General features: G+C 38.6%; 1 protein-coding gene across 3 annotated transcripts in view; it reads left to right on the plus strand.

The window, feature by feature from the left end:
• ODAD2 (outer dynein arm docking complex subunit 2) overlaps positions 1-17974 on the plus strand; it is a 74999-nt gene extending 57025 nt beyond the window's left edge. For all 3 annotated transcript variants that reach the window (XM_039549936.1, XM_039549937.1, XM_039549938.1), the window contains one exon: positions 16320-17974. In XM_039549936.1, the coding sequence (XP_039405870.1) occupies positions 16320-16433 (114 nt within the window). In that variant the 3' untranslated portion in view covers positions 16434-17974. The remainder of the gene's footprint in view (positions 1-16319) is intronic.
• The last annotated feature ends 8903 nt before the right edge of the window (positions 17975-26877 follow it).

Here is a 26877-nt window from a genome sequence, read left to right on the forward strand (position 1 = left end):
TATGAATACTTAAATCAGGTAAAATAACTTCCCTGTTTCTGTGTAAGCTCTGCTTGAACATCAGAGATTTTCATTATTCTGTTTGGCCACAGTATTGCCCTCAAAGTTCATATTTGGCCAATTTTGTACTTTGATTTTCATGTCTTTTTGGAAATGGATCCCCAGGTTAAATCTTTGCATGCTATACTGTTGGCCTTCATGCACACGAGTAAAAATCACCAGTGAATTTAGACCTTGTGATGTAAGCTGATTTTTTTTTTCAGGTGATTAAATAATGTTTTAATTTTTGTCAAAACACTTAATAAATGTCAGATGACTTAGCTCTCATTTTTTTAAGAATAATTCACAATTCAAAACCAGCCACAAAATATATTCAAGCATTTTATTGTTTTAGAAAGGAAAATTTTCAGAGACCAATATACTGACTCTTCTTGTAATGTCTTTAAAACAGAATACTGCCTTTCCACAGTAGAGGATTGCAAGTTTAGCAGAGATAAGATTCATTAGAAAACTGAAGGAGTTTACTGGCTGAGAAAGTGGTAGATACTTTTGAATTATAGAGACATAAGTGTATTAAGGCCTGTGAAAAGAATACCAGTGGCTTTGAAGCTAAAAAACACCTGTTCTGCCTGCCAATGAAATTCTACCTTTGCAGGTACCCGATCAGATGGTACATAAATATTCTAAAAGATTTAAGGAGATCTTCCCAGTGAGTTGATTTCCAGTATGATGATCCCTTGATATTTTGACTTGAAGTTTCTGCTTGAATTCTGAACTAATTAACTAAGAAATAGTAAAGTTATTAATTTTTCTATTTATGCATTTATTTCTGTGTACTGTGATGATGCTTAAAGGCATTGACCACAGATAAGTAGTTCACTTCACTAGGGAGGAATGTGTACCCACATGAGAAGATGACTCCAGAAAGCTTTCAATTTAAATGTAACACACAACGCGGTGGAGGTGAACAAACAGATAGGAGTGGAGTGCTAGAAAAATTATGTAAAATATTTAAATGGTCATATTTCATAGTTCAAGAAAACCAGGATACAATTACTGCTAATTCGTAGCTGCAACTCGGTCATCTTCAGTAAAAAGTAAATAACGAATACTGACTGTAAGCTTTTTGTAAAAATCTAGAACAACTGGATGGTAGCCAGTCACCCAGACTTTAAGGCACTCACACCATATGGGAACCATAACTGGTGCTGTTGGCAGGTTTTTGCATATGTGTGCCTGTGCTGAAGGCTACATGAAGTCAAAGTAAATTAGTCTCTGTTGAGCTTTGCATTGTTCTGAGCAGCTTTTATTTTCCAAATTTATTTAAAGATATTTTTCTATGCTGCACTATGAAAAAGTCTATTTTCTCCTGTTCTTGTTCCATTGTACATACAGAACTAATTATTTTTGGGCTAGAGGAACCATTAACTTAATGATTGAGGTACATACCCAAAATGCAGATGATCAGACTATTCGTTCATGTTCTGATATTTTTTTATTCTTGAAAGTGTCTATCCAACCTACCCATGCATAAAACTGCTTTACTCTGTGGTCTGGTTTATGCTATTATTTGCCCTACATGGAAGTGCTCTGTTTTCTTAATACTACAAAATAATAATAGATGCCTTCTAGAATATCAGTTGTGGTAGCTTATAAGAACATCACCAGGGATACTGAAAAACAAATTTCAACTTCTTGGTACAATAAAGTGGACAAAGAAGACACTCATGCCTTAAGAATGGGACTTGATTTGTATAATCATACCTCTTAATATTTTTTTTTTAATTAGTCCATCAGATTTGTCTTTTCATCAGACTAGAGCCTCAAGAGATGCGTGGGAGGGGACGTGGGGAGAGGGTGGATGTGTTCAGCTTGGGCTTGTTGGTTGGTTGGTTTTGGTTTATTTGGCAAAGAAGGCATAACAGCTATAATGTATCTTCTGAACCCTGTGTGGAGTTAATAGGAGATATTAGTGCTTTTTGAGTTCAGTTCTTCGTGGCAGGAAGGTTAGGCTCTTCTATTCCCTTGTAATATTCCAAGATATAAAACCAGTTTGTTTAACCACAATTTCTGAAACTTATTGGAAAACGAAGATTTCATATTTGGAAGGTTTTTTATAATGACTGTGTTAAAAAATACAATTTCTGTAATTTATTGTGCAGAGCTTCCAGAAAACTGGTCATTGTTTGCTAAAGTCATAAATCCCTACAAGAAGTTTTGGCTAACCATTTTATGTGCAAAGACTTTCATAAGACCATCTTTCTGAAATAAATAGATGTGAATTACAAAACATGGAAGACAGTTACTGGTAATTTCTACTGAAAACATTCTAAAGCCAACCTTTTATCACATACTGTATTTATCTGGAGTATAGAATATGAAATGCAAAAGCACTGGCACCTACTTCTTTACAACTATTTGGCAACAGGTTTGATTGTTTTCTTGTGAGGACCTTTGGTGAGAACATTAAATACACAATGTGGAGTTTTACATTATAAAGCAAGGTTTAAGATATCTTCATAAATCAATCCAAAATATTTCATTTAATATCTATGCAATAGTACTATTGTGGTATAATAGTATGTATTTGCAATTTACATATTTATGTTGTAATTTTAAGTTTAGAAGAACCCCCTTTGTAACTGTAATGGTTTGCTCTGTTCAGGCTCCACAGTTCAGGCTGGAGATATGGCGTGTCTGGCACATACTCCAAGCTGATGCCTGTTGCTTTTTGTAACAGTTGTTACAGTTCTTGGACATCAAGAAAGAGGGCACTAGATTCCAAAATTTCTGCATGTCTGTTGTCTACAGAAAATATGCCAAATCCCTTCACCCACAGATGTATTGATCACATCACACTTAAATTTTGGATATAAGAGATTTTATAAACTAAGTCCCACAGTAGCATATTTTATTCCATTTCAGAAGGATTAATGTAAATTGACAGTGTTACACCAGTTCTATTGTGTTAGCAACTGCCAGGTTGCTTGAAACATTTTGCTTACAGTTTCAGCTCCAGGAAACAGAAATCAGTAGCTGTTCTACCTTTATAATAAGCAAAATGTCACCATTCATAAAATAAGGGTACTTTTATGTAAAACATTCTGCTTTTGCACCACTGACAAAGGTAATGAAGTTTGGCTTTAGTATAGATTAAGCTTCAGACTTTAGATTACTTTTTTCAAAATTTCACATTACTGAAGTTTATGATATGTAGCAAGTGTTCTGTTAAAATCTGGCTGACTGTGGATGGGAAAAAACAGCAGCCTAAGGGAGATCAGCTTTTTTTTGCCCAAACTCTGTGCTTCAGGAGATCTCTAATTTTGTAACATTTGGATAACAAACCTAGAGGCTGGCATAAAGCTCCTCTTGGCACATTTTAAACATCTTTTAGTCTTATAAAAAGAAGCTTGTCCCACTAAGCTGTACGTTTGTTGGAGCTGTTTAACAGTAGCTGTGCCCTGCAGCTCTTTTAGTGATAAATGAGCCATTTCAAATAAGGGCAATTGCAGCCAACTGTGCAGAAGGAAGCATTAAAAAAAATTTGAATAGACATTTTTGAAGCTTAAAAATGCACAAACAAAGTATGTTAAATCAAAATATATGCTGCTCCTTTTAATGGAAAAGATTGCTACTGGCTAAGTCTGCCAGCTTCAATAGGTGTGCCAAAAAGCCAAGGAATCTGGCAGAATCCACAGATAGCAGTTCCATCTTTCATCTATATTTCTTTTCTGTATTTATCTTGCTTTAGAAAATGCAGAGAATGTCTTTTCCTTCCGACTTGGCACTATTTCCAAACCACAGAAATACACAGAGCAGCTTCTTGCAATTGTTTAGCTCCCTGCACCAGTCTTATCCTTGTGACTGTGTGAATCATTTCTTTCTAATTTGGCAATAATAAGAAAAAAAAGCATTAAAATATTTTTATGTTTATGGAAAAATGGCTGAACTGTCAGATATAAAATTAGTTTTCTTAATTGAGAGACACTGAGCTTAATGTGTAAAGACAGAATGCCAGGTAATTATTTTTGACATTCAGCTGATCAAAAATAGTTTCCTTGAATGTAAGGAGCTATTCAAAGAATCTGAACATAAGAAATACCAAGAACAAAGTTCTTCCTGTAGAATCAATCACTCAGTTCAGCTTGGCTTCAAGCCCTGCTCATTGTAATCTCTCTTATGTCGCCATTTCAAAGAGCGCTCTGTGGTATCTTTTAAGTGATAGGGCACATCTTACTGATGTTGCTTTCAAGGTAAAGATACTAAGGAAAAGTCCATTTCAAGTGTGTGGATTATGGGATGGGCTCTAGTGTTAATGTTCCTAGTCAGTGTTCTGTACTTTGGCATCAAATCTAAACACCTGACAAGGCTGCCAGGTGGCACGAGGCTGATGAGAATTCTGTCCTGACTTGAGTGAGGGCAGGGACAGGATATGAATTGCTGATGCAATTATGCTCATTTAACAATCAGTAGCATGTAAAAGCTAAAATGTATCTTCTCCTGGACTATGAGTGAAAGTCCATATGATTTCATTTTATTGAAAATTTTATTTTAATTAATGGTGCTTTTATCTGCAAAGATAATTACTGGCTGTATTTATCAGCTGCTAGTCAGTGCAGAATTTCTTGCCATGGTTTATGACAATTCTTGATCTCTGGAAGCTTTGAAGAAAAAATTGTAATGTTAAAGTGAGAGAATATTAGCCAGTAACACTATTTAATTACCAAAAGAGTCTGATGCACTGCAAATTATATGCTACCTTTGGATTTAGGGAAACTGTAAAGCTAGATAGATGGTGCCTTTGGGTTCATTCTAGTCTACTCATTGCATTTGTGTTGAAGGTATAGATAAAAATAAAAAACCTCTCCATGACATAGAATTGGGAGAGCAGCAACTCAAAAAGGTGCTTCCATACTGCTATATAGGTATGACAATTCCAAATACTGGACTCAGGCTAAGACACATAATTAGGGTTCTGTGGAAATAGAGAAAAGTTTAAAATATCAAGAAGGTCTTTAGAACACTTTAAATAAAAATTGCCCCTCTGAAGGTCCTGTCTTTCACCAGTTCTTGTCTACTGTCTACCCTGACCACAGGTGTGTGGGATGAATCCAGGTTTATTTGCTCTTTTTATCTCTTACATTGTATCTGTGCAATCTGCACAAATAAAACATTAATTAGACTTGATTAGCTCCTTCTCAGAATTCCAGAGAGGCGTAATTGCTGGACTCTAGAGGCATTATAAGCTAAGGGACTGTGTATATATCCAAAAAAAGGTCTGTCATACTTTTGCACTGGATCTACTGAACATTCATGGTATAGAGAATATTTTATTAGTCTTTTGCTTCTCAGAGCATGTTGTCTTTCCATCAGTTGATTACTCTATTTGTGTGCAATAATCCTGTTACTGTTTGGAAGGATGGAATTGACCATGCTTGGATTTTAAGAAAGCATTGAGCAGCACTCTTCACCACAAACTGTTAAAGATGTTAAAATGCTATGTGGTGAGAAGGCACAGTCCTAAAGAGGATAAATAACTCTTTAAAACTGAGGAATCAAAGTGTAAGAATTAGGATGAAGTTTTGGAGCCAGGGGATCTTGTCATTTAGTATTTCATAAATGATAATGGGAAGGGTGGTAAATGGTGAGGTCGCAAACTGCTGACAGTACAGTTCTCCATGGTAGTGCAGAGACAATTGCAAACTGCAATTCACAGTGCAGAGCCATGGAGGTCAAATCTCCTGTGCAAATACGTCACAGCTCAGTGCAAAGATTTTCCCTTTCATGGATTTGGTACACTGAACAGTTTTGCATACTGCATGTGCAGTGGATGCAGAAGGACTGCCAGTAGTTATTGGTTAGAACTGAAAAGATGTCCAAATGTTTGGGTGAGGCAATAAAGTCCTTGCAAACAATTTGGACAGAAAAATGTTCAATGTAGGATACAGTTGGGGACACTATGAAGCCCTGACTTTGATTGATCAGGCTGTTTCTGTTAATCTTTCTGCTCTTGGTCTCATAATCCAAGAATCCTCATAAAACTTGCAGTTAAATATAGGTGTTATTTATCTTTAAATTTTTGTTGACATCCTGGAGTGTGGGGGGAGAAACTGATAGTCTGTTTAATTCTTCAGCATCAGAAATTCACATGAGGGAATTGTATTTTGAGAAACCACTCTTTCACAAAATTTATAATATTCTGCATAAAGATACTTCTGTTCAGGGAAGGATGTTAAGTTTCTTAATTGTCATCATGAATCAAGCCCATGATGCACTGTTTAAATGAAAAAGTAGCATGTTTGAGTGGGGAGCTGGTGAAGTAGAGAGTACATTCCCCATGTGGGAGTAGTACTTTCTCTTAAACCAACTTCCACATATTGTTTTTATTAGGTGGCAGAATGCCCCAAACATACTCACCCAAGAAAGTCCAACATGTGGTCAGTAATGTTCTTGTGCTTGCCCAGTGTTTTGAAACAATGTCTTGGGTAGCTGGTTAACTCCAACCATTTCATCCTCCCTGAGAGACAAAGTAACCACCACACCAGGTTTAAATTGTGATTCTTTTTACCTTCTGCAGTAGCATTCAGGTAGAAGGTTCACATGATTTTTTTTCCCTGTGTCAAAGCACAGAGTTGCATGGTTTTAGAAAATTACTTTTCACATCTTCCCCCGCATGCTTTAACCAGCTTTAGCAAAGCTTTTACGCATGTGGTACAACCTCCACTTGCCCAAGCACAACTATAACTTTCTTTTTATAGAACTAAAAAAGCTCAAGCAAATGAATAAGCCAAAAACATTTCCAAAACCTGAAGCTTGGAATTGAAGTTGAAAATTTAATAAAAAAATTGAGAAAGAGGCTTTTGCTCTAATCAGAGAAAGTTTTAAATTTAACCTCTATTAATTAATTTTTCATTCTCTACTTCACAGTTACAACTTTAGAGAGGGAAGGAAGCAGTCAAGCTCTCTAATATTTCCTGGCTGACATACACAAGTCAGACAGGTATTATTGCTTGCTTGTTTGCATGCTACGCAGTATTTTTAAAAGTCTCTGATCTCACAAAGCTTCCAAAAACCAGCAGCCATTCAAGCACTTTGTGGACAGAGTCCTTGAGTGGCTTTGGAGAGATGTTTTGCTTATTTTTGAAAAAATATCTAACTCCCCTCTAAAGAACTGTATGCAAATCAAAAATACTTTGGTTGACTATGGCCTGAATGGAGTGCTAATTCAAGCAACTCCCTTTGTTTTAATCACCAAAAAACCAAAGTATGTATCTGACACAGTAAGTGTACATGGTAACGTTTTTCCACTACACAGACTTTTAAAAAGCACACAAATTTCCAGCACTTGTAAATATATCTATGACAACTGACCAGACTGTTCATAAAGAAATTTGGGTTGATTATAGGAAGTTGACTCCGTAGTATAAAATAATCTGGTTTTCTCTAGTAACAAAAAAAGCAGTTTGAGAATCTTGGCAAATAAATGGTATCATACATTTAATTTTCTGATATCATACATTTAGACTTACCAGTATGAATGAACCTATTCATGTTCATGGACTATACATGTACCTTTGCCCATGAACAGCCCCAGATCTTTTCTTGCTTCATCACATTCAGTTTCACATTTGTATGAATAGAGCAGATCTGTGCTCATACCATCCATACATTTATTTACCCTGAGTTCTAATTGAACATTTTCTAGTACATTTACTTGTCTAAAATCAGATTATATGTTGAACAGTACCACTCATCTTCCAGTTTATGTAAATGTATGCACTGTTGCCACCCCCACATCTTAAAACATAAGACTATAGAACAGTCTTCTTGTGTGCCACAAAAAAAAAACCAAACAATTTTAAAATACCCTGGCTCCTTATTTCAAATAAATGCTATTGTACAAATTCACAAGGAGAACATCCTGCTTTTATCCCCAGACTTTGATATGTAAGGTTTACTAGCAAAAGCACCTCACTGGTTTTGATTATAATGATTGTATATAGGAAGAGAGACAGACCCTTAGACCATTGGACCTAAAGCTATATTAACTTTAGAGATCAAAATCAGCACCTGCAATTGAATACAGAAGAGAGTTTCAAGTCAGTTCATGCATACCAATAGATCTAACACACTTTTAAAATACTGGTGCAGTCAGATTATGTTCTCTGACCCCTCTTCTCAGGATAAGATGCACTTGAGAGAAACACGGCAAAATTTGTTAAAAGTCTGAAAACTGTAGTGTCCCTTTACTGCAGTTCAGTGTTGTCTTCAAAGACAGAATAGTTAGAGTGCATTTCAGGAATATCAGACAAACCAGAAGGAAAAAAACTCACATCATGTTTTCAGGGCATTGCTGAGAAATCAGGCAGAACCATTCAGAATGTCAGGGTTAAGGACAGCTTAAACCTCATTTTTTTCCTCTGACTTGCAGCTGATAGTTTATTTGCAACTTCCCCTGATTAAGGTTTATATAATCTTCGTATGATTGCTAGAGATAGGCAAAATTATAGTATTTCTATCCATAGTAATGTTAACAAATTTGAAACAAAACTGAATTAACAATTCTTTCTCCATGTCCTATACTACCTCTTCAGTAATGTTTGAGAAGGAAGGGAAAGGTAAAAGTCATGCTCCTGCAAAATGAAAAGGAAAGCAAAGAGTGAAAAAGAAGGTAAGTATGGAAAAGGAGCAGGAAATACAAAAAAGAAAAATTGATCAGGCTTGCAATGATATAAAGGAAGGATAGTCCCCAACATGTTCCTGAGCCAAAGTAAATTATGAAAGGAAAGGGACATCCATGACATAAGTTCACTTTTTTGAATGTCCATTCCATATAATAAGTAAGCAGGCTCATAATTTAATCTTAATAAAGTTAATTTCCCATGAAATTAAAAAAAAAAAATTGAACTGTCACTCTATTGAAAATACAAAAAAAGTTATTTATTCTCTCTATGCCACCAAAAGCCTTTTATATGTTAATCTTCTTTTGAAAACAACAATGAAATAAAAATAAAATACAGAAAGTGGTTCAAATAAAAATATGCTGTGAGACCCTTGGCTTCATCACTTTTGGATTATCATATCTGCCAATTGTTTTTTTATGGGATGAATTTTATATCCCGTAAGACTTTTTGTACACTGGAATGTTCATGATGATTGAATTCTTTCTTAATATCACACCAAACATCTTACAGCTGAATGTAGATTCAAGCTGTCTGCCTTTAAGGTCTTCAATTAGTTACATATAATTGTACCTTTTAAACAAAGATTAGAAATTATTTTGATCACTACTTTTATTTAGTTACTTCATCTTTGCATTATATGTTTATGTGTAGTTAGATTTACACCTGGAATAGTTGTCAATATTCCTCTGAAATCCTGTAAGTAGCCAACTGAGATGGGAAAACCTTTAAATTTAGTGTATTTTAAAGTTGTCTGCAAATTTGCAGTTTTTAAACTATTCTATATTTCACCATTTGGCATTTTGTTGACTTTCTCCTTGACACTGATATTCACAGTTCTTTGCCCATTTATTATGTCTTTGCAGAGAAGGAGGGAATCCTTCTCTAAATAACTATGTAAGAAATGGACAGTAAAATAGATGAGGTGGAGAAAGAGCTGTAGAGTTTATTCATATTTTGTAGCTGTATAAACATTTGCAAGTATGTGTGTGTGTACCGTATTGTAATTCCCTTTAGGCATTCGGGTTGTATGTATTTCTCCAAAGTAATGCAATGCAACATTTAACCTTATTAGTGAGTATGACAACTATATTCTTATTTTGTATGTTATTATTTTGTGGTCAAGAGATTTCTTTTCAAGAGTGCTGTTACGATTCAGATGTTGAAGAAATATGGCCCTTGTCCCAAATGCCTTTCAGTTTAGTTGTAACAAAAGAGGGGACTAAACAAAATAGACAAAAATGGATAGCAGGTAGGAAAAATGGAAAAATGAAGCTGTACCCAGAAGGATTTTAAACTTCAGATCTATCATGGTGTAAAATCAGTTGTAGCTCACTGAAGCTCTTTATTCTAACAAAATAGTAAACATCTCATGGTAAAGTACCAGTAATCATATATTCAGAATCCTTTACTGAGACTATCAAGCCCTACTCTTCTTCTTCCCTCATTTCCTGGTATTTTGTGGGATTCATCTTGCCAACAGTCGTTTCGTCACAGGCAGTCACATAGGAAAAATGACTTGCCAAGGATGAGTCACCTGTCCTAAGTCCTGAGAAAGTTGAGATGGTTTAAGTGCACAACAAACTGCAGACAAGTTTATTCTCATCATAACTCAAAGTCCTGCACCACTTTGCAGGAAGTGCACAGGTTTTCTGGCTCCTGTACTCTTCCTGAGGGAGGAAGGGAAAGATGAGAAAGAAGAGACAGTTCCTGGCCAGCCTGCCAGCTGCCACCGCATTCAGGTGTGCCTTAGCCCAAGCTGCATCCTTTGGACCTCCTCATGCCCCCCAGCCATTCTTGAGTGATTCAGAAAAGTTGTTGTCCTTTTCCTGTGGCTGCCAGAATGGAGATGTGCTTCATGGGAGAGAGAAAAGACAGAAATAGGACAAGAAAGGAAAAGAAACCAGGTGTAATCTTCCCAGAATTTCTCCCACACCAGCCAGAGAGCTTCAGTTTTACCTCTTTATGTTCAGAATGAGTGAACTAGGCTGCACTAGAGGTTGCTCTGACTTTAGTCCTGGAGAGGAGAGACCCTGTGCAAGGGGGAATCAGCACAGTGAGTGTCAGCCCTGCCCATCCTTCCCCTTTACTGGAGTTTCTTGGTACTGGATTTTGTACAGCTGCTAGCTTAGAGTGTTACCTAGTGCATGGGACTTTAGTTTGAAATCTGTTTTCTTTGCACCCCCTAAGAAATGAAAAAGAAAACAAAAACACCTCAGAACTTACATGAGCATCTTCTTCTTAAGAGTCTGGGTATGGTACATGTTGTCTTACCCTTTCATTCAGCTGAAAGGGGAAATCAGGAAATTGGCCTGAATTTTAGTTTAGAAACAGTGACTTAGCTTAACCTTCATTATGCTTTGATTGTGGAGTATGTTTTATTATTTATAATTTAATTTTATGAGAAGTATTTTCATAGGAATATGTGTAACGTAACACTCAAACTAGGTGCTTTAATATTTTCCAGTGTGCAATATGGTGTTGAAAGTTAGAAAATGCTGGCTGGATCTAGACTGATACTTTCTTGGATAAGCTTCTACCATATGCTTTTATTTAAAGCATTCTTTTTTTCTTTTAGGTTAGATTTATAAAAAACACGTGAAAAATGTCTTTTTTATGTCTTTTTTTGTAAAAGAAGTGTTACGCAATTAGAAAATCACAGCACTAGAAATTTAGCATCCTTCAGGAAATGTTGCATGTAAAAGAAGCCAGATACTAAATCTAAATTTAAAAAAGAAAAAAAAAAAAGAAGTCGAGTCCTACCACTAACTGGAAATGCTATGTCAATCTACAAGATGTTGTACTGAAGTATATGTCTTTAGTTCCAGGAATTTTAAGCTCTATCTGAACTCTGAGTAGCTTCCCAGTATAGATATGAATCTTGTTGAAGGAGTTTGTCCATATTTCCTTCTGATTAGAAAAATTCAAATAAGATTTGCTTTACACGGAAGAAAACCTAAAGAAGCCAGGACAAAAAGGGCATAAATATTTTTTTATATAGTTATTCTTTATTCATAATTTTCTTTCATGTTCACAAGACTCTGGAGTATTGAATAGGCTGATCTTTTATCTGTTTTGTGTGAGCAGGGGAGCCTCTTTACTACAGCTTTGTTTTACACTTTCCATTGTTTTAGAAAACTTGTTGTGGACACATCCCATGACTAACCCCTTATTTAGAGATTATTCCATGCAAACCTCTATACTTCCTGAAAACAGGACACCCTATGCTTCCTGCTTCCCCACTCCAAGTCTGGAAGCTGCAGTGACTGTGGCTGAAGGAAAGTGAGTAATTCTAAGTTATTGTAACCAGTACATGGAGACCATCTGAGATTTTTTCAGATTTAGGGTTTGTTGGTACACTACTTACCTCTGCTTTTTCTGCTTTTAAATCCCCTTGGGCTACTTCTTCATAGAAGTGAAAAATTCTAGAAAGACATCACTGTTTGCAGTGATACAGGCTAGAGACCACCATGCTGAGGAGCAGTTTCACTGAAAAGGGTGTGGAGATTTTGTAGACAAAAAGCAGAACATTAGCCAGCAATGTGTACTGACAGCAAAGAAGTCACAACACTGGGCTTACAGCAGGAGCACAGCCAGCAGGTTGAGGGAAGTGATTGTTCCCCTCAGTACTTATTAGATCACACCTAGAATACTGCACCCAGCTTTGGCCTTTGATGTAGGAAAGATAAACCATAATAGGTTCAGCAGAGGACCACCAGGATGGTCAGGACCTGGAGCACTTGCTCTATGAGGAGAAACTAAGGAAACTGGACTCAGTAGCAGCGTTGCAGTTCCTACAGGGACTTCAGTCATCAAGAAGATGGGCTAGGCTTTTCACAGTGATGCATGGCAAGAGGATGAGAAACAATGAGCATAAACTAAATCAAGAGTAACTGACTGAGCACAGGGAAAACCTTTTGCCCTACCAGGTCAGTCAAACACTGCACTAGGTTGCCAAAGATGTTGCGCCATCTCTAGCCTTGAAGTTTTTCAAGATCAGACTTAAAAACTCTGGGCAACCCAGTCGAACTTTGTATCTGACTCTGCTTTGAGCCTGACACAAGGCTAGAGACCACCTGAGATCACCTCCATTCTGAATTACTCTGTGATTGTGTTGTCAAAACATAGTATCACAATTCTGGGGTAGTAATGGCAAAATCTTAATTGTTCTGAGTATTTTAATGATTTGGCTGTGCATTGCTTTTGGAATCCAGAAATGCTACATATGCCCTGTACGTTCTCCAAACAGCTTGTATTTGTGCTTATTTACTGGTGTGACGTGCAAACTGTGCAAAAATATTGGACTCTAGCCTTAGAATAGAGATACCTGCCAACAGAAAATGAAGGCTACATGGTGCTGCAAATGCTTTCTCTGTCTATGGAAAGTGCCTTTTGTGTGCCAGAAAGAAGCATTTATACCACATGCTTTTTTTACTGCTTCTCACATCTGTTAACATTTACATGTGTCAGAAAACAATACCTGAACAGTAAAGGGAAGGGATACATGAAGTTCAAGGGTGTTATATCAAGAAAAATGATGTGCCATATTGCACTAATACTTCGGAATAAAAAAAAAGGAAAAAGATTTCTTGTCAAATACACTTAATACATAGGTGTAGTTTGTATATACTATCTAAGAACACATTTCCATACCTGAACTGGATGACCCAAATGGCCAATAAATGGAACTGAACCCATGAAAGGGTCAAGGAGTGATAATCAGGAGGTGAAAGAATTATAAATGTCTCGGTTTATTAAAAAAAATAATAATTTTTTATTTCATTTAAGGTAGGATTTATATCAAAATCTTCCAAGTTGGATTCCTAAATACAGAATTACCTACTTCTATTGAAATATTTTGCATTTTTTATAATCTTCTCTTCAGCTGTCTTTTTGTTAGTACAAAAGGAATAGGTTAACTGACAAATGTTGCTGTATATCCTCCGTCCTTAGAGGCAGCTACTGTATTGGGCAGTGTTTCCAAGAGTAGTCCTTTGAAGTCTCACTGTGCAAATCCTGAGAAACAGTGTAGTACTGGATTTTGTATGACGTGGCAGTTCTTGCAGATGTTAGTTACCACTGGCAAGTGATTTAGAAGAGCAGCAAATTAGAGAGAAACTGATCCTTGATCCCCTGAACACAGAAGGAAAAAACAAGTATTTGATACCTTTGTAAAAATTGGTGTTTGCATTGATTGCATTTTTAGCACTAATTCTTTAGGCATCTATTTGGGTCCTTGGAACCAGTGTCATGCAGGATTCTGTTCTTTGATGCCTCACCCTGATTTTCCAAAATGCACCTGCAACAAAGAGCACGGACCCTCCCCTACAGCTATTGTCATTGCTTAATATTGAATTCTCTGTGGAAAGAGACAGAAAAATACCTATTCTCCTATGTCTTTTGAGCCTAGGAAGAACTGATGGCTAAAATAAGAGATAATTAAGCTTGAATTGAGTCCTACCTAATGTGTAGTCATAATAAAGGCAAAGGTCAATTTTTGTTTTTTCCTATGTTTCTACTAGATATGTATCTCCGAAACATTATTTTTGTGATGAACATCTGCTCTTCCACATGGATACAAGTCATATATGAAATTATTATGGATGTTAGAGTTCCACACTCACTACACTGCAAAAGCCTTGCATTAGATCTGTGAAGATGCAATGAATAATCGCATAAGGCAGATAGTTTCCTTGCCCCCAAATTTAAAACCTTACCAAAACCACCATATGAACAGCATGTGCATACATATTTTTGGGTTTGAGTCAGGGATATGAAGGATTTATAGCAGTTTTCTTCTGTAAATTGCACAAGAAAGTTGTGAGGCACCCAAGGAATCACTTGGTAATTTAAGCTGGTGAGAAATCAGCTCATGGCAAATGGCAAAAAAGAAAGATCTTCATCCAGCAGTATTTCTGAAGAAAAAAATCAAGTTAGGCATTTGATAAGACTTGCATTCTGGTCTTTGTGCTTTGTAGAGCAGCTTTATCATTACAGGTAGACCTGGGGTCTCCTTGGTCTTATGTCCACTGACTTCTCTGGTTGCTGACCCTGGCCCACGTTTTGCACACAAAATAAAGTATAGGAACATAAACCTTTCTCGTATCATTTCTTCTCATGTCATTTTAACTCTGGCATATCCTTTCAGAAGTGTTCATATTTTAAGAATTCTACCTAGCTACTTGGACCTAGACATCTGATTACAGTAATGGAAATTTTAAGAAGGATTGCTAGAAAAAATTATCATTGATGCTTAATTGACATAATACTCTCTCTGATGTAATTCAAGTCTATCACAGGCACTCTTACATGTTGCATGGAGGGGTCAAAGGGTGAAAGGTGACTGGAAAGATGCTTGTTTTGTACATTTGGCTAACACAAATACTTCCTCAAGTACAAAATGCTTTGATCTCCCTAAGTAAATGCCATATGTGTGCAGCTGTGGCCCATGCCTCACGACTGCTGGAAGGTTAGGAAAAGGTAGCGTATGAATTTGATGTCTGCATTCAATTTATGCTTTTATATTTAGCAGTTCATAATTTTGTGTAATATTTTAGCTGTATGAAAAATATGCACCAGAGTTGAGTGATAACAGATTTCTCTGTGGTTTAACTCAACATTGTTTGGGTGAATACATATTCCTAAGTATTGCAGACTGAAAATACAGGTTTTAATTAGAGTTGTCTGAGCTTCAAAATACCTGAACGCACATTAAGCCTGGCAAATTTTCAGAAATCTGGGGGTTGCGTGGAGCTGATTTAAGCTAAGCAAGAGTCTTTTCTTTTCCAGCTCTATTGCATTTGCAGTTGCATCACTGACTTGCAACACAGTGAAGTGAGAGCCAAACCCATTATTAATGGTTTTCTGATATGTAAAAATGTTTTATCACCAAGGCCTGTCTTCTGTCATACTAATGTTGAACAGTACCTTACTCCCAGGGACTTTCCACTGAAAAATTTGAATGATTTCCAGAGTAAAGGGTCTACTACACATGACTGAAAAGCTAAAGCAACTCCAGAAGTTTGGTGCCTTTCTTGCTTGAGCTTTTGTTTTTCACTTCTACATGCAAATGTTTAAGACTGATATGCCCAGATCTATATCCCTCAAGATGTTTAACATGAGTGTTTTTCTGTGACAATAAAGAAACCTACTGCAGTCAATGGGACACAAGGATCATGAAACCAGTTTCATGATCAAGACCAAAAAAAAAAAAAAATCATGGCTTTGTTTATTAAAAATCTTGAGCATGTACAATTATACTGGTGTACCTTGGGGGGAGAATTGTGACTCACATAAAACACGTGCAATTTCTCCTTATAATAAAAAAAACCAAGTCACAACCAATAGACAGACATGTTACAATAACCAAAAAATAAGACATGAAAATATCAATTCACTGGACAAATATGATAAAATATAATGCATTGCACTTTTATGTGGATGTTAATACATATATGTTTACAAAAGTATACATGCAGTAGATACATGCCTATATCTAATGCAGTGTTGTTAATATGACTGTTGGTATTTTATTTACCAGGAGTGTGGGTAAATTCATGCATTGTTCTACATATGATTTGAACATCACTGAAACAGAAGCACACTGATTTGTTTTTTTCTGCTCTGTGTTTTTGCTAGCTCCTACTGGCCATGGTAGGCTCTACAGATGACACTTTGCAGGAGGCAGCAGCTGGTTGCATAGCAAACATTCGCAGATTGGCTCTGGCAACAGAAAAAGCAAAATATGGCTGATGCTTCAGCAGCTTTTACCAACACACTTGTTTAGCAATTCAGCTACATTTAAATACATGATTACTCCTTCTAGAATCTGTATTTCATAGCAGAGCTCATCTAGCTGAGGATAATTTAATAAAAACAAATCTGTGGAAACTTAGGTTTGTTTTTAAGTTACTGGTTTGTCACCCCTAGGTTTGATAAAATACTTATACCTAATTTTCTGTGTCTTTTAGCATTAAATCCATCAAAAGACTATCAGTTAAGACATGTCAAAAACATTTTCTACTTTTGATATGCTTTAATTTTAATTCATTGTGGATATAAATATTTTTGCTTATCTGTGACATAACAATAAATTTTCCTTCTCTGCGTGTATGATTATGCAGCAATTTATGAATGTCTTGAAAAATTCCCTGCATTATAAACTTGCCCAGTCATCCTCTCATTATGCTTTTGCATGTTTGATCACTTGTGAGTCACGGGAGAGCAGAAAATGCAGATACATGAATCTCACATCTGGTGTTATATTAAGACTGCAAACAGCTGTAGCAATAGACATCGCTCCAAATTTCCCATTTCTACCAACATCAAACAAAATAGTGCTTAATTTTATAAGTAGTGGTGAAATGTATTTTAATTAACACGTTTAACTCAGCTCTAAATAAAGAATCCAATATTAGATTTAGATTTGCACATTATCTTTTTGCGGGTTTTTTTTCATTTTTTCAAGACAACATTGTATTGATGTAGTTACTTTTTTTCTATATAAAATTATGTTCGGAATTACAGTTGCTTTCAAAAAACCACAGAAATTATTATTGTATTATAAATTGCAGACCCACTGTACATACCATGCTAAACAAATAATGCTGAGGTATTTCTTTGACAGCAGTAATGCCTTAATTACAAGCACAGACTGCTGACAAAAATGAAAAAAAGCAAATGTTTAAATGACTTGCATTTGTCAAAGACTTGCTTCTGAATTATTTTTTTATTTCCCTTAATAATGAACAATTTTCTTGGTTTAGAAGCATTTTGTAACTTCATTATTTTCCTCCAACTAGCAAGACTTCTCAAGGAGACTAATTTCCTTACTGACAGAACTTTCTAAGGAAGACATAATGCCAATCCACCTTTTTATTTGCGTTTTCTCTGAAGCAGACATGAAGATTCATTTAAAATTTCATTTTGGAAGACTCGTGCAATTCTGAAAAAGGAGAATTGCATTGGCCCCTTAGGGAAGGTATAGAGGCTATTTTAAAGGAAGCCAGCTATGGACAGATGCTGGCAGTGTGGAAATAAAAATGTCAATCCAAGTAGTATTTTTTGATCAGTGCAAACACCAACATAGTCATGGGGTCCATCACAAGCTCCATCAGCATCCAGTGACCACCATGCTATTTTAGGTATTTTCCAGCTCTGCCTCACAGGCCTGGTATATTATTTTGAATAAACGTGTCTATATTATTATACTGACGTCACAGCTGTAGTAGTATCATATGCTTCATTGTTATACCCAAAAATACTTCTAAAATAAATGCTATTTGCCAAATTCATTTGAAAGAGAAGAGGCTTGATTTTATTTTTGTCTTTTCTGTGAGAGAAGCTGTGGATACAAATAGTTTATCACAGTCTCACTTATGAATAACATGTAAAATGGTAGCTTATTTTTCTAACTGTTGAGGGGAAAAAAACTCCCCGAAAATAACTCTTGTCCTTAACATGACCTCTCAAGGAACACTTGACTGTTTAGCGTGGATTTCAAATAGAGTAAGTTCTAAAGCAAGCTTAATTTTATGATACAGGTGTCAGGGCAATAAATGTCACATTTCTGACAATGAAATGGCCTCAGTTTGCCATTCTCACTCACACTGGTAGCCCTTACGCCTCCAAGTAGTTAATCTGAAACCTTTATTTTAAGACCTCAGACAGTTAATCCCAGACTTAATATAATTTACTTGTGCTGTTTTCTTTTCCTTTACCATGCCTGCAGTTTTTAAGTTCTCTACAAGGAGAAGAACTGTTGAAATAGATACAGATCACCACACAGGCAAAGAACCAGTATTTAAAAAATACATCTTTTTTGGCCAAAACTGGTGGATGCCATGTAATTAATATAAAGAGATTTAGTTTCTGGAAAATGAATAAATTAATGTGATCCCTGGCCCCTCTGAGCAGTGCAGTAGAGCGTGTACATTTGAAAAGCTCCCACATTGTCCACAGATCTGCACTGAGTTTCACAGCGCTGCAGCCCTCTGAAAAGGGATCCTCACAAAGCTGGGTCCCCCATGCTGCTCACACAGCCCTCCACCCCTCCTGGCAGTGCCCGCCGGCCTATTCAAGCCCTGGCATCAACCCAAGGCGCTGCCGCCGCCCAGGCCCAGCATTCCCACCGGGTATAACCAGGCACCAGCCGGCTCCTGCTCCCTGGCTCCCATGCTTGGAAGGGAAATGCCTTCACTCTGCTCTTTCCACCACCTGCTACTTGTCCATGTAAACCTGTAGCCTCTTAGGAAATATGGTTGTACTATATAGGGGACTCAGTATTATCTTCAACACAGAGCAATTTGATGTACAAATTATCTTAGCTGCAAAAATGTAGTGATTTAGAAGGGGGAATCAGGCTTTGTCCTGTTCATTTACTAACATCTGCTCAGTCTGCTTCCTTCTCATTTTCTCTATGTGATTCCTGTAGTTTCACTGTCTTGTAATATGTCCTTTTTTCCAGTTTATTTACATTGATGTTACCATCAGCAGGGAGTATCCATCGCTTGTCACAGTTTCGGGAGCCAGCTCCCAGCTCTGCACAGAGCACCATGCTCCAACTGGCAGCCGCAACGCCAGGCCTGCTCTTCACCGGCTGCTCATCGTCAGCTTTGTTCCTCAATTACATTAAAATGTCAGAAAACACAGAGTCCAAGTAAGAAAAGTTGTCACAAGAAAGTGTTGTTTTGAGTATGGAAATACTAGAGTTGATGAGAAAAAAGCAAAAGAAATCTTTCACCTTTATGCAATTATTTCTAGAACCTTATAGGCCCACCACATCTTTCAGTCTACACATCTGTCAGCAGCAGGATAGCTTTTCTTCTACCACACCATGACTTTATGATTTATTGCTTGGTGACAGATAACCATTATCAATAATTTAGTTGTCCCAGGATGTTCAAACTATACATTTGAATCTGGGATTTATGTTCATTTCCTTTTAGTGTTCATGCTAATGACAAGTGCATGTGCTCTGACACACGGTATTGTCTCCAAGTTGTAAGAGAAATATAAACTTCACGGCCTGGGTGCAAGGAATCTGTGATGTATTACAGGCTTTGTTATTCTGCTCCATCACCAAAACTTTCCTTTGGAGAGTAAATGAGCTTGAGACTCACAGGACTGTCTCAAGATTTGACTCAATAATTTGCTCTAGGGTAACAGATCGCTTTGTGTGAAAGTGTGGTACCTCTTTCATTCCATTTCTCCTAAAATGAGTTGAGTGAGCTGCTGACACTGGGGGTCAGATGTGAATCATCCCAGGAGGCTGAACTAGATAATATGTTAGTTTAAGAATTTCATCTCATAATAAATTAAATGGTTGTTCCTTGCACATTTCCACCAAAATAATCTTTGTTTTACACGTGACAGCAGGAAGACTGTGAGGGAAACATGTAATGTGTTTCTTCGGCAGTGGAATTCAAGTTTCCATGCAGGCTGTTTGCAGTGTTTATTTCCAGAGTCAGAAGCTCACTGCTCCCCAACTGTAAATTGTGGTTTGCCTCTTCTTTAGCCACTTAAGCTTTTCCACACACTGCTCAGGATCCAGAACAACAGAAGGAGGCTGTGCTGCATCTTGGGCACTCTTTAGTTCAGACAGCCTAATTGTGGACTGTTCAGTGATCTAGCACAGGCCAGGACCAGCATATTTCAGCCATAGCCATTGCAGTGGCAAGTTACATTGCACCATTTCTAAAGGGATTAATTTTGACACTTATCGTTCTCACCCTTGCTTTAACAGTGATGTTCCTCAGTGCTATATATCTTAGCTGCTTTGGCTATTGAAAGCAGCCAAAAGTCACCCATTTTCATGAACCTTTTCCTTGAGTGCAATTTTCATTGTAACTTGTGCTTTGCCTAGTTATCAGTTCAGTAATACAACTTTCTGGGAAGTATTTCCATGGACATCATCATGGCTTGTGTTTATCCTCTTGACTTGTTTTTTGTGTTATCTGCCAGACACCTTTCAGTTGGCAAGTTCCTTTCTCTTTTCCAGTTGTTGTCATTGGCAAGTTATGTGTTTTTATCCTGGTCTACATAGAGCACAGGACCCTTCAGTTGCTTGATCTTTTACAATCACACTCAATTCTACTTTAAACACAAATGTTTTCCTTCTGAAAGGCTCATCAATGCATGTAAGGAAGTTGACTCTGGCTGCCATACAGTATGATGTGGCCTAATCCTGCCATGACACAAAGACATCTTCACTAATTTGCAATATTTTCTTCCATCATTTGAGAATCCCGACATGGTGACGAGATACTACCTGGCCAGTCAAAACCTTTGCTTGTTGTTACTTTGAGTCTGTATTGGAAAAGGAGCATAAGAATGACATTGTACTAATACTGAACCATGAAACAAGAGGTCATAAAACAACAGTTTTTGGTCAACTCCCCATTGCACCAGGATGCTGAATGCCTTTAAAGCTGTTCCATCCTTCAGTAGGTGAGAAGTGGCCAAGAAGCTTTTGGGGGTCCAAATTGTTCTTTGCAATTGGTAATGACGGTTAAGTTTTTGTCCAGCCATGCTGTTTCACACCCCACTTCTGCAAGGGCTTGGTGAAGGCAAGAAAGCAAAGCTGAGCACCTGTGCTCCAGTGGGTGCATCTGGCAGCAGAGTTTTCCTTCAATGGCTGAGCCTTGAACCGTACCTTCTAATATCCAGATTAAATAGCTAGGGATTTGTGTCCTGTTTCTGAAGGAAAAAAAAAGAAGCTTTAATAAAAATGGTAATTAAAAAAATACAGATGCTGATAAAATTAAAAACACATGTTATGGAGTTGAAATGATTTAGTGCTGAAAAATGTTGGTTGATTCAGTAGTAGTTAAACTTCCAAATAACTTGTCTTGAACAAGCAAATAGTTATAAGTATTTGGCTGTGTGTCTTTTTTAAAAAAAGTGAACACAGATCATGTTGCTGGTTCCCTCTACCACTAACTGGTAAAGGCTGCACTATAAAATTAGTGCAGTAAACCACTCATCTTTCCCGTTGCCGCATTCTCTTCCCCAGTTGACAGCCTTTTGGGGCCTCCTTGGCTCCTCAGCAGAAAGCACCAAGTGCAGTTCTGTTGCTCTAATGAAAACATAACAACAACGTCTGGGAAGCCATAGAATGATGCAATAACCGTACAGCTCTGCTTCCTTTAATGTGATGAAGCTTGCATATTTGCCTGGCTCCAGAGTTTTACTCCTGCCAGTATTGTACTGTAAAGAGACTTGGCAGAACACATTCAAAGGCTGTTCGTGGTTTTTCACTCAGCATTAAACCTTCCAGTGACGGAAGGGTGGGGGAACACATATTGGGACAAACAGACACTCAAAAAGTCAAAAAGAAAGAGGAGAAGGAGGCTGGTGGTAGATGGTCAGCAGTTATGTAAACCTTAGTTATGGGACTGGGGTTGATTAGGGCCGAGCTGAGACGCACTGGAGGACAACATCATGTATGAAACCATGGGTCTTCTCTGCCTGCTTTCCTAGGGGGTGATCAGCCCAAAATAAAAACAGTTCCTAATGTTCGGAGAGAAGAGATCAGTATTGCTTCATTCTCATAACCAAAGTCGTGCTCTCCTTGATAACTGCTCAGTCACAATGGTTGCAGTAGTCAGAGGCTCTAGGATTGCCTTTTTTTGTGCTTTCTTTGTCCAGTATAGGGAAAATCTGTGTCCCCATGGCTGCCAGTCTTGATCTGCAGGCCTTCATTGAACTCATTTATGGCTGACTCTTCTTTTTAACTACACCATTTGGAAAGCAGACTACCTAGTCCTTACCCATGCATGAGGTTAGGCAGGAAAATATTCAAAGTGAAGCTGGAGCAACTCTTGGAGAGAACTATTCCATATGCACTTGCAGATGAGGGGCAAAATATGTTCAGAAAAAGAAGTTATGGTCAGATTGATGCCTCCTTCCAACCCGTTCCACAACTGTCTGTGGTGGGGTGTCATGTAAAAGTAAAAATACTTGGGAAAGCGGACATCTGTGGGCCAGCCTTGGTATGCTTCCCAGAATGTAATGACTAGGTGAATGTTTTTCAGCACAGCAACTAAGGAATATAGGTGACTGCCAAGCGCTGGATCTGATGTGGTGTGAAGAGGTACGAAACAAAGAGGAGTGATTTGTCTGAAGAAAGTGAGGTTTAATTATTTCCAAACTTGGCATTAAAAAAAAGCACTACAAAACAAAGAGGAATGATTTGTCTGAAGAAACTGAGGCCTAATTATTTCCAAACTCAGCATTAAAAAACTAGCAACGCAAAACAGAATTCTTTCCAATCCCTTCAAGTTGCTTTTCAGATTTTTGCATATCTTTAAGACACTTCCATGGTGTGGACATGCTCTTTTCACCAGTCTTGGGGCTCTACAAGTATGGCTGTGTACTCCCTACTGTGGACATTTCTACATCAACAGTTACTGAGGTCAATGTTATGATTTTAGTTCCACTGGCAGTTACTGATACCTAATTACCACTTAATCTGTTCTGAACTTTGTAGGAATGTGTAATAGAAACCACTTCAACTTTTGCTAGAACTGCATTTGAATTGTGTGTCTCTCCTGCAGGACTGCCACATCCATACCCACCATCCCAAAACAGCTGAAATGTATTTCAGCTTTAAGAGGAAAATACTCTGTACTCTACCATGTACATTCTTGCTCAGGGAGATGGGAAATGCAGGCTCAAGTGTCCCACAGCACCCTCAGAAACTGCAAGACTCAGAGTCCCCATCAGAGAAAGCAAACATGAGCAAGGACCCTTGTGACCTTGAAACAGCTATTCCGTATCATGGACAACCATTACAACTAGGACCAAACACAACCGTCATGCTGGGGCCTCACAAAGTGCTGGCCAAAACACTGAACTCCACAAGCAGTTTTAGGGATGTGAAACATCTTTTTGCAACCTCGTGTATAAGTCCTGAGAAGCTGAGCTCAAGCACAGAGCTTCTCCATGGGGTTTCCCAGTACCAGCAGCCCCAATAGAGGTGTTAGCACCCTGCAGCATTGGGCAGGGGGCTGATAGGCAGCCTGGGCTCAGGGCTTCCACCGTGCCATCTGGCAGGGAGTGCACTGGGTGCAGAGGCATATATTTTCATAGCAAATCTAAGTGGCAGTTTAGAAAAACTTACCCAGCCAAAGAAAACCTTGGAAAGCCCTGCAGAATGAATCAATAAAACTGTCTAAAAATTTAATCCAATGAGAAAGTTAGTAATTGTCAGAAGTCCATGAGATTTACATTTCTAAATTAAACAGGCCAACGAAGTAACAAGATTGTGCTTCTGTAATCAACTAGTAGCAATTTTACAAATTAGGGAAAATGTGGAGGGAATTCAGTTACTAAATGTGGCTGCCACCTGCAGATACCCCTTAAAGGTTTCAGTCAAGAAAGTCTGTGGAAAAATAGGTGAAATCTCACTTTGCTGAGACAGGTAACATTTTGCTTTGGCCAGTAGCAAGAATGATTTGGGTAAATATGTCTTGAATAACTGCAAATGAAATGGTGGCAAAACAGCTGAGTGAGAGCCAAAGGGAGGCTGCAGGCTACCCCTGGAGAGCTCCTGTTGGCTGAGGATGTGCTGCAAACCCAGCCTGCTGTGGCAGGAACACTGCCCTGGGCAGCCCTGGGTGATAAGTAACAGCATAAAAATTCCAGACATGGATTGTAGGATATCACTCTTGTCCAAGGAAACTTTAAGGGGAGGGATAGAGGAGTCAGTTTCAGTGACTCCCACTTGCTGAGCTGATGTGCAAGCACCCAGTGTGCTCCAGCCCTGGGAGAACCAGGGCAGCACAACTGCATTCATGCTCTCTACCTCTCACCTGGCTTTTTGCTGCAGGGCCCAGGTGAGAGCAGCTGCACCATCAGCTGCAGGGGAGGTGCTGGTCAGTCACACTGCTGTATGGAAGAAAGTGAGGTGGAAAGAAAGGTTTTATTAAGGAAAGACCTTAGTAAGAAGCAAGGAAAGATGATGTGGTTTCTTAGCTTGATAAACACAGATTTTGGGATCCTGCACCCAGGCAACCCAGGCTGCCCGGATCCAAAGCCAGGCCCTCTTTTGGGAAATCATTCTGGACAACAAGGGACATGAATCAATGCTGCACCTACTCAGAAAAGGGGTATATGGCCTATACTACTCTCATGCTGCTCCGTTTTCCATAAATACACAAAAGTGCATGGCACTCTGCTATGAGAAGAGAGCTTCAGAAAGTTTTAAAGAAATTTTTTCTAGTGGGGATCCCATCATCCCATCCCTGTGAGCCAAATGCCTTCTGTCTGTTACAGCATTAGCTGAATTTTATGGGGATGCATCTCATGAGGGCATTACTCCAGCCTATCCAGATCCTGCTGCAGCGAGACCTTGAGTTTGACAGCCCAGACAAGTTGCCGAGACATGAGAGAAGCAAAAGGACTTGAAGAATGAATACGTGCACAGGCTGTCCTGCCTCCAGCTCAGACTGTTTCCTTCTGTCTCAGTCTGATAACCATGCAGTCTCCCAAAACCTTCTCAGATGGCTGCTGTCCGGCAGATCCCAACAGAAGCAGGGTGAAAAAAAGCTCACAAAAGGCTTGGTATCTCTATGAGCAGTCTCAGTCTCTGGTAGATTAGCAATCCAAACAAACGCAAGCGTCTTGGAACCAGCCAGCGACTTCTGGCAAACCCATGCGTTTGTGACTGCTACCTTCATTGGAGACAATTGACATGACTGTGTCCTTTCCAGGCATTTCGAGCATTTCTGTATTATCAGCCGCCTGATCCAGGGCTTCAGAGTCCGTCCAAGGGAGGACTGAGGTATGAGGACTGCTTGAAGCAGCTCCATGAGTAAAAGCCTTAAAAAGCTGGATCTTTTGTGTAAGAAATCATATTCCTTGGACAGTTTGTAAATGTTCATTGCAAACTATCTAGTGCTGCTGCCAGACAGAATTACCTTAACTGGGACTTTATGGCTCAATCCATGGAGAGTCTCCCACATAAACACAGGCACAAATCAAAGTGCCTTTTTTTTGAGAGACAGTGCTCCAAGTGGGCCCAGACATCCCAGTTGCAGCCTTTTACAGGACAGTAGCTGAAACAACATTGAAAAAGATCTCAGAATTGAGTTCTCTGAACTACAGGAGGCCCAGTGGGTGTCGTCCTCAAGGCTTCTTCAATAAAACCAGCAGTATGTCACTTGTGCGCTGCAGAAAGCCATCTGTTCCTTCCCAGATATCTGTATCCCAACCAATGGAGGCAGGTGTTACAGACCACTGAAGGAGAATCAACAAATGTTGAGAAGGAATCAATTTTTAATTCAAATACTATGTAGCCAGGTGTTTTTAGTCCTGTTATTGTCCCTTGAAAGGTGAACAGCAAAATCCTCTTCTTGGATTTGGCTGCTCCTGAAGTGCCCTCTTGGTTTGAGATCCTAGGATTCACAATCCCAGGGCTGGATCTGCAAACCCTGTACTATATCTTGTAAATGGTCTGACAGCTCTTGGCTTGCCAGGCAGGTATTTTCACATTCCAATTCACCCATCTGCAGTAAGACAGTAAGATCTCAGCTGTCCTTGCGGAGATATCAGCAAAAAACTAGAAGTCTTCTCTCTGTTATAGCACTGACTTGACCCTCTCCAGCCAGGACCTGACAGGGTGACAGCTCTCCTAAGGACACCAAGTGTTTGAGCTAACTGCCTGGTGCTATGTGGTGATGCGAGGTTAGTGAACAGATCAGTTCAGGAGACCTGCGCTTTCATTGCTGCCCTGGGCAGTCCAAAATTCTGTTCACTTTCCCTCTGGTTAGAGACTAGTTCATGGGCAAGGTTGTCAGCTCCTCACCAGTGGCAGCAAGGTATCCCTGCAGGTGCTGCATGGACAGGTTGCTCACCACATCCCTGCATTCCTTTCCTTACTGAATGGGTGAAGAGAAAACATAGGCAAGTAAGGGATGCACCAGTCTATTCAAACAGGCTGGGATATGCCTGCTGGAGAAGGTAAAGTCCAAACGGATTAGCTGACCTCCTCTGTGCCCTGGGAAGCACCCATGCTCAGACATCTGGAAAACCTTATGTTGCAGTGCAGGTGGCAGTGGCCACTACAGCAGAGCAGTCAGAGGACTGGTGGACACGCCTCCAGAACACAAGAGGTCTGATTCTCACCCCGTGGTTACAGCGAGTTCCCATGTTCCTACTGGTTCTTGGTTTACAATTTTTAAGTTTATGGGTTCAG

Source organism: Corvus cornix, chromosome 2, assembly GCF_000738735.6.
Source record: "Corvus cornix cornix isolate S_Up_H32 chromosome 2, ASM73873v5, whole genome shotgun sequence".
Classification (NCBI taxonomy): domain Eukaryota; kingdom Metazoa; phylum Chordata; class Aves; order Passeriformes; family Corvidae; genus Corvus; species Corvus cornix.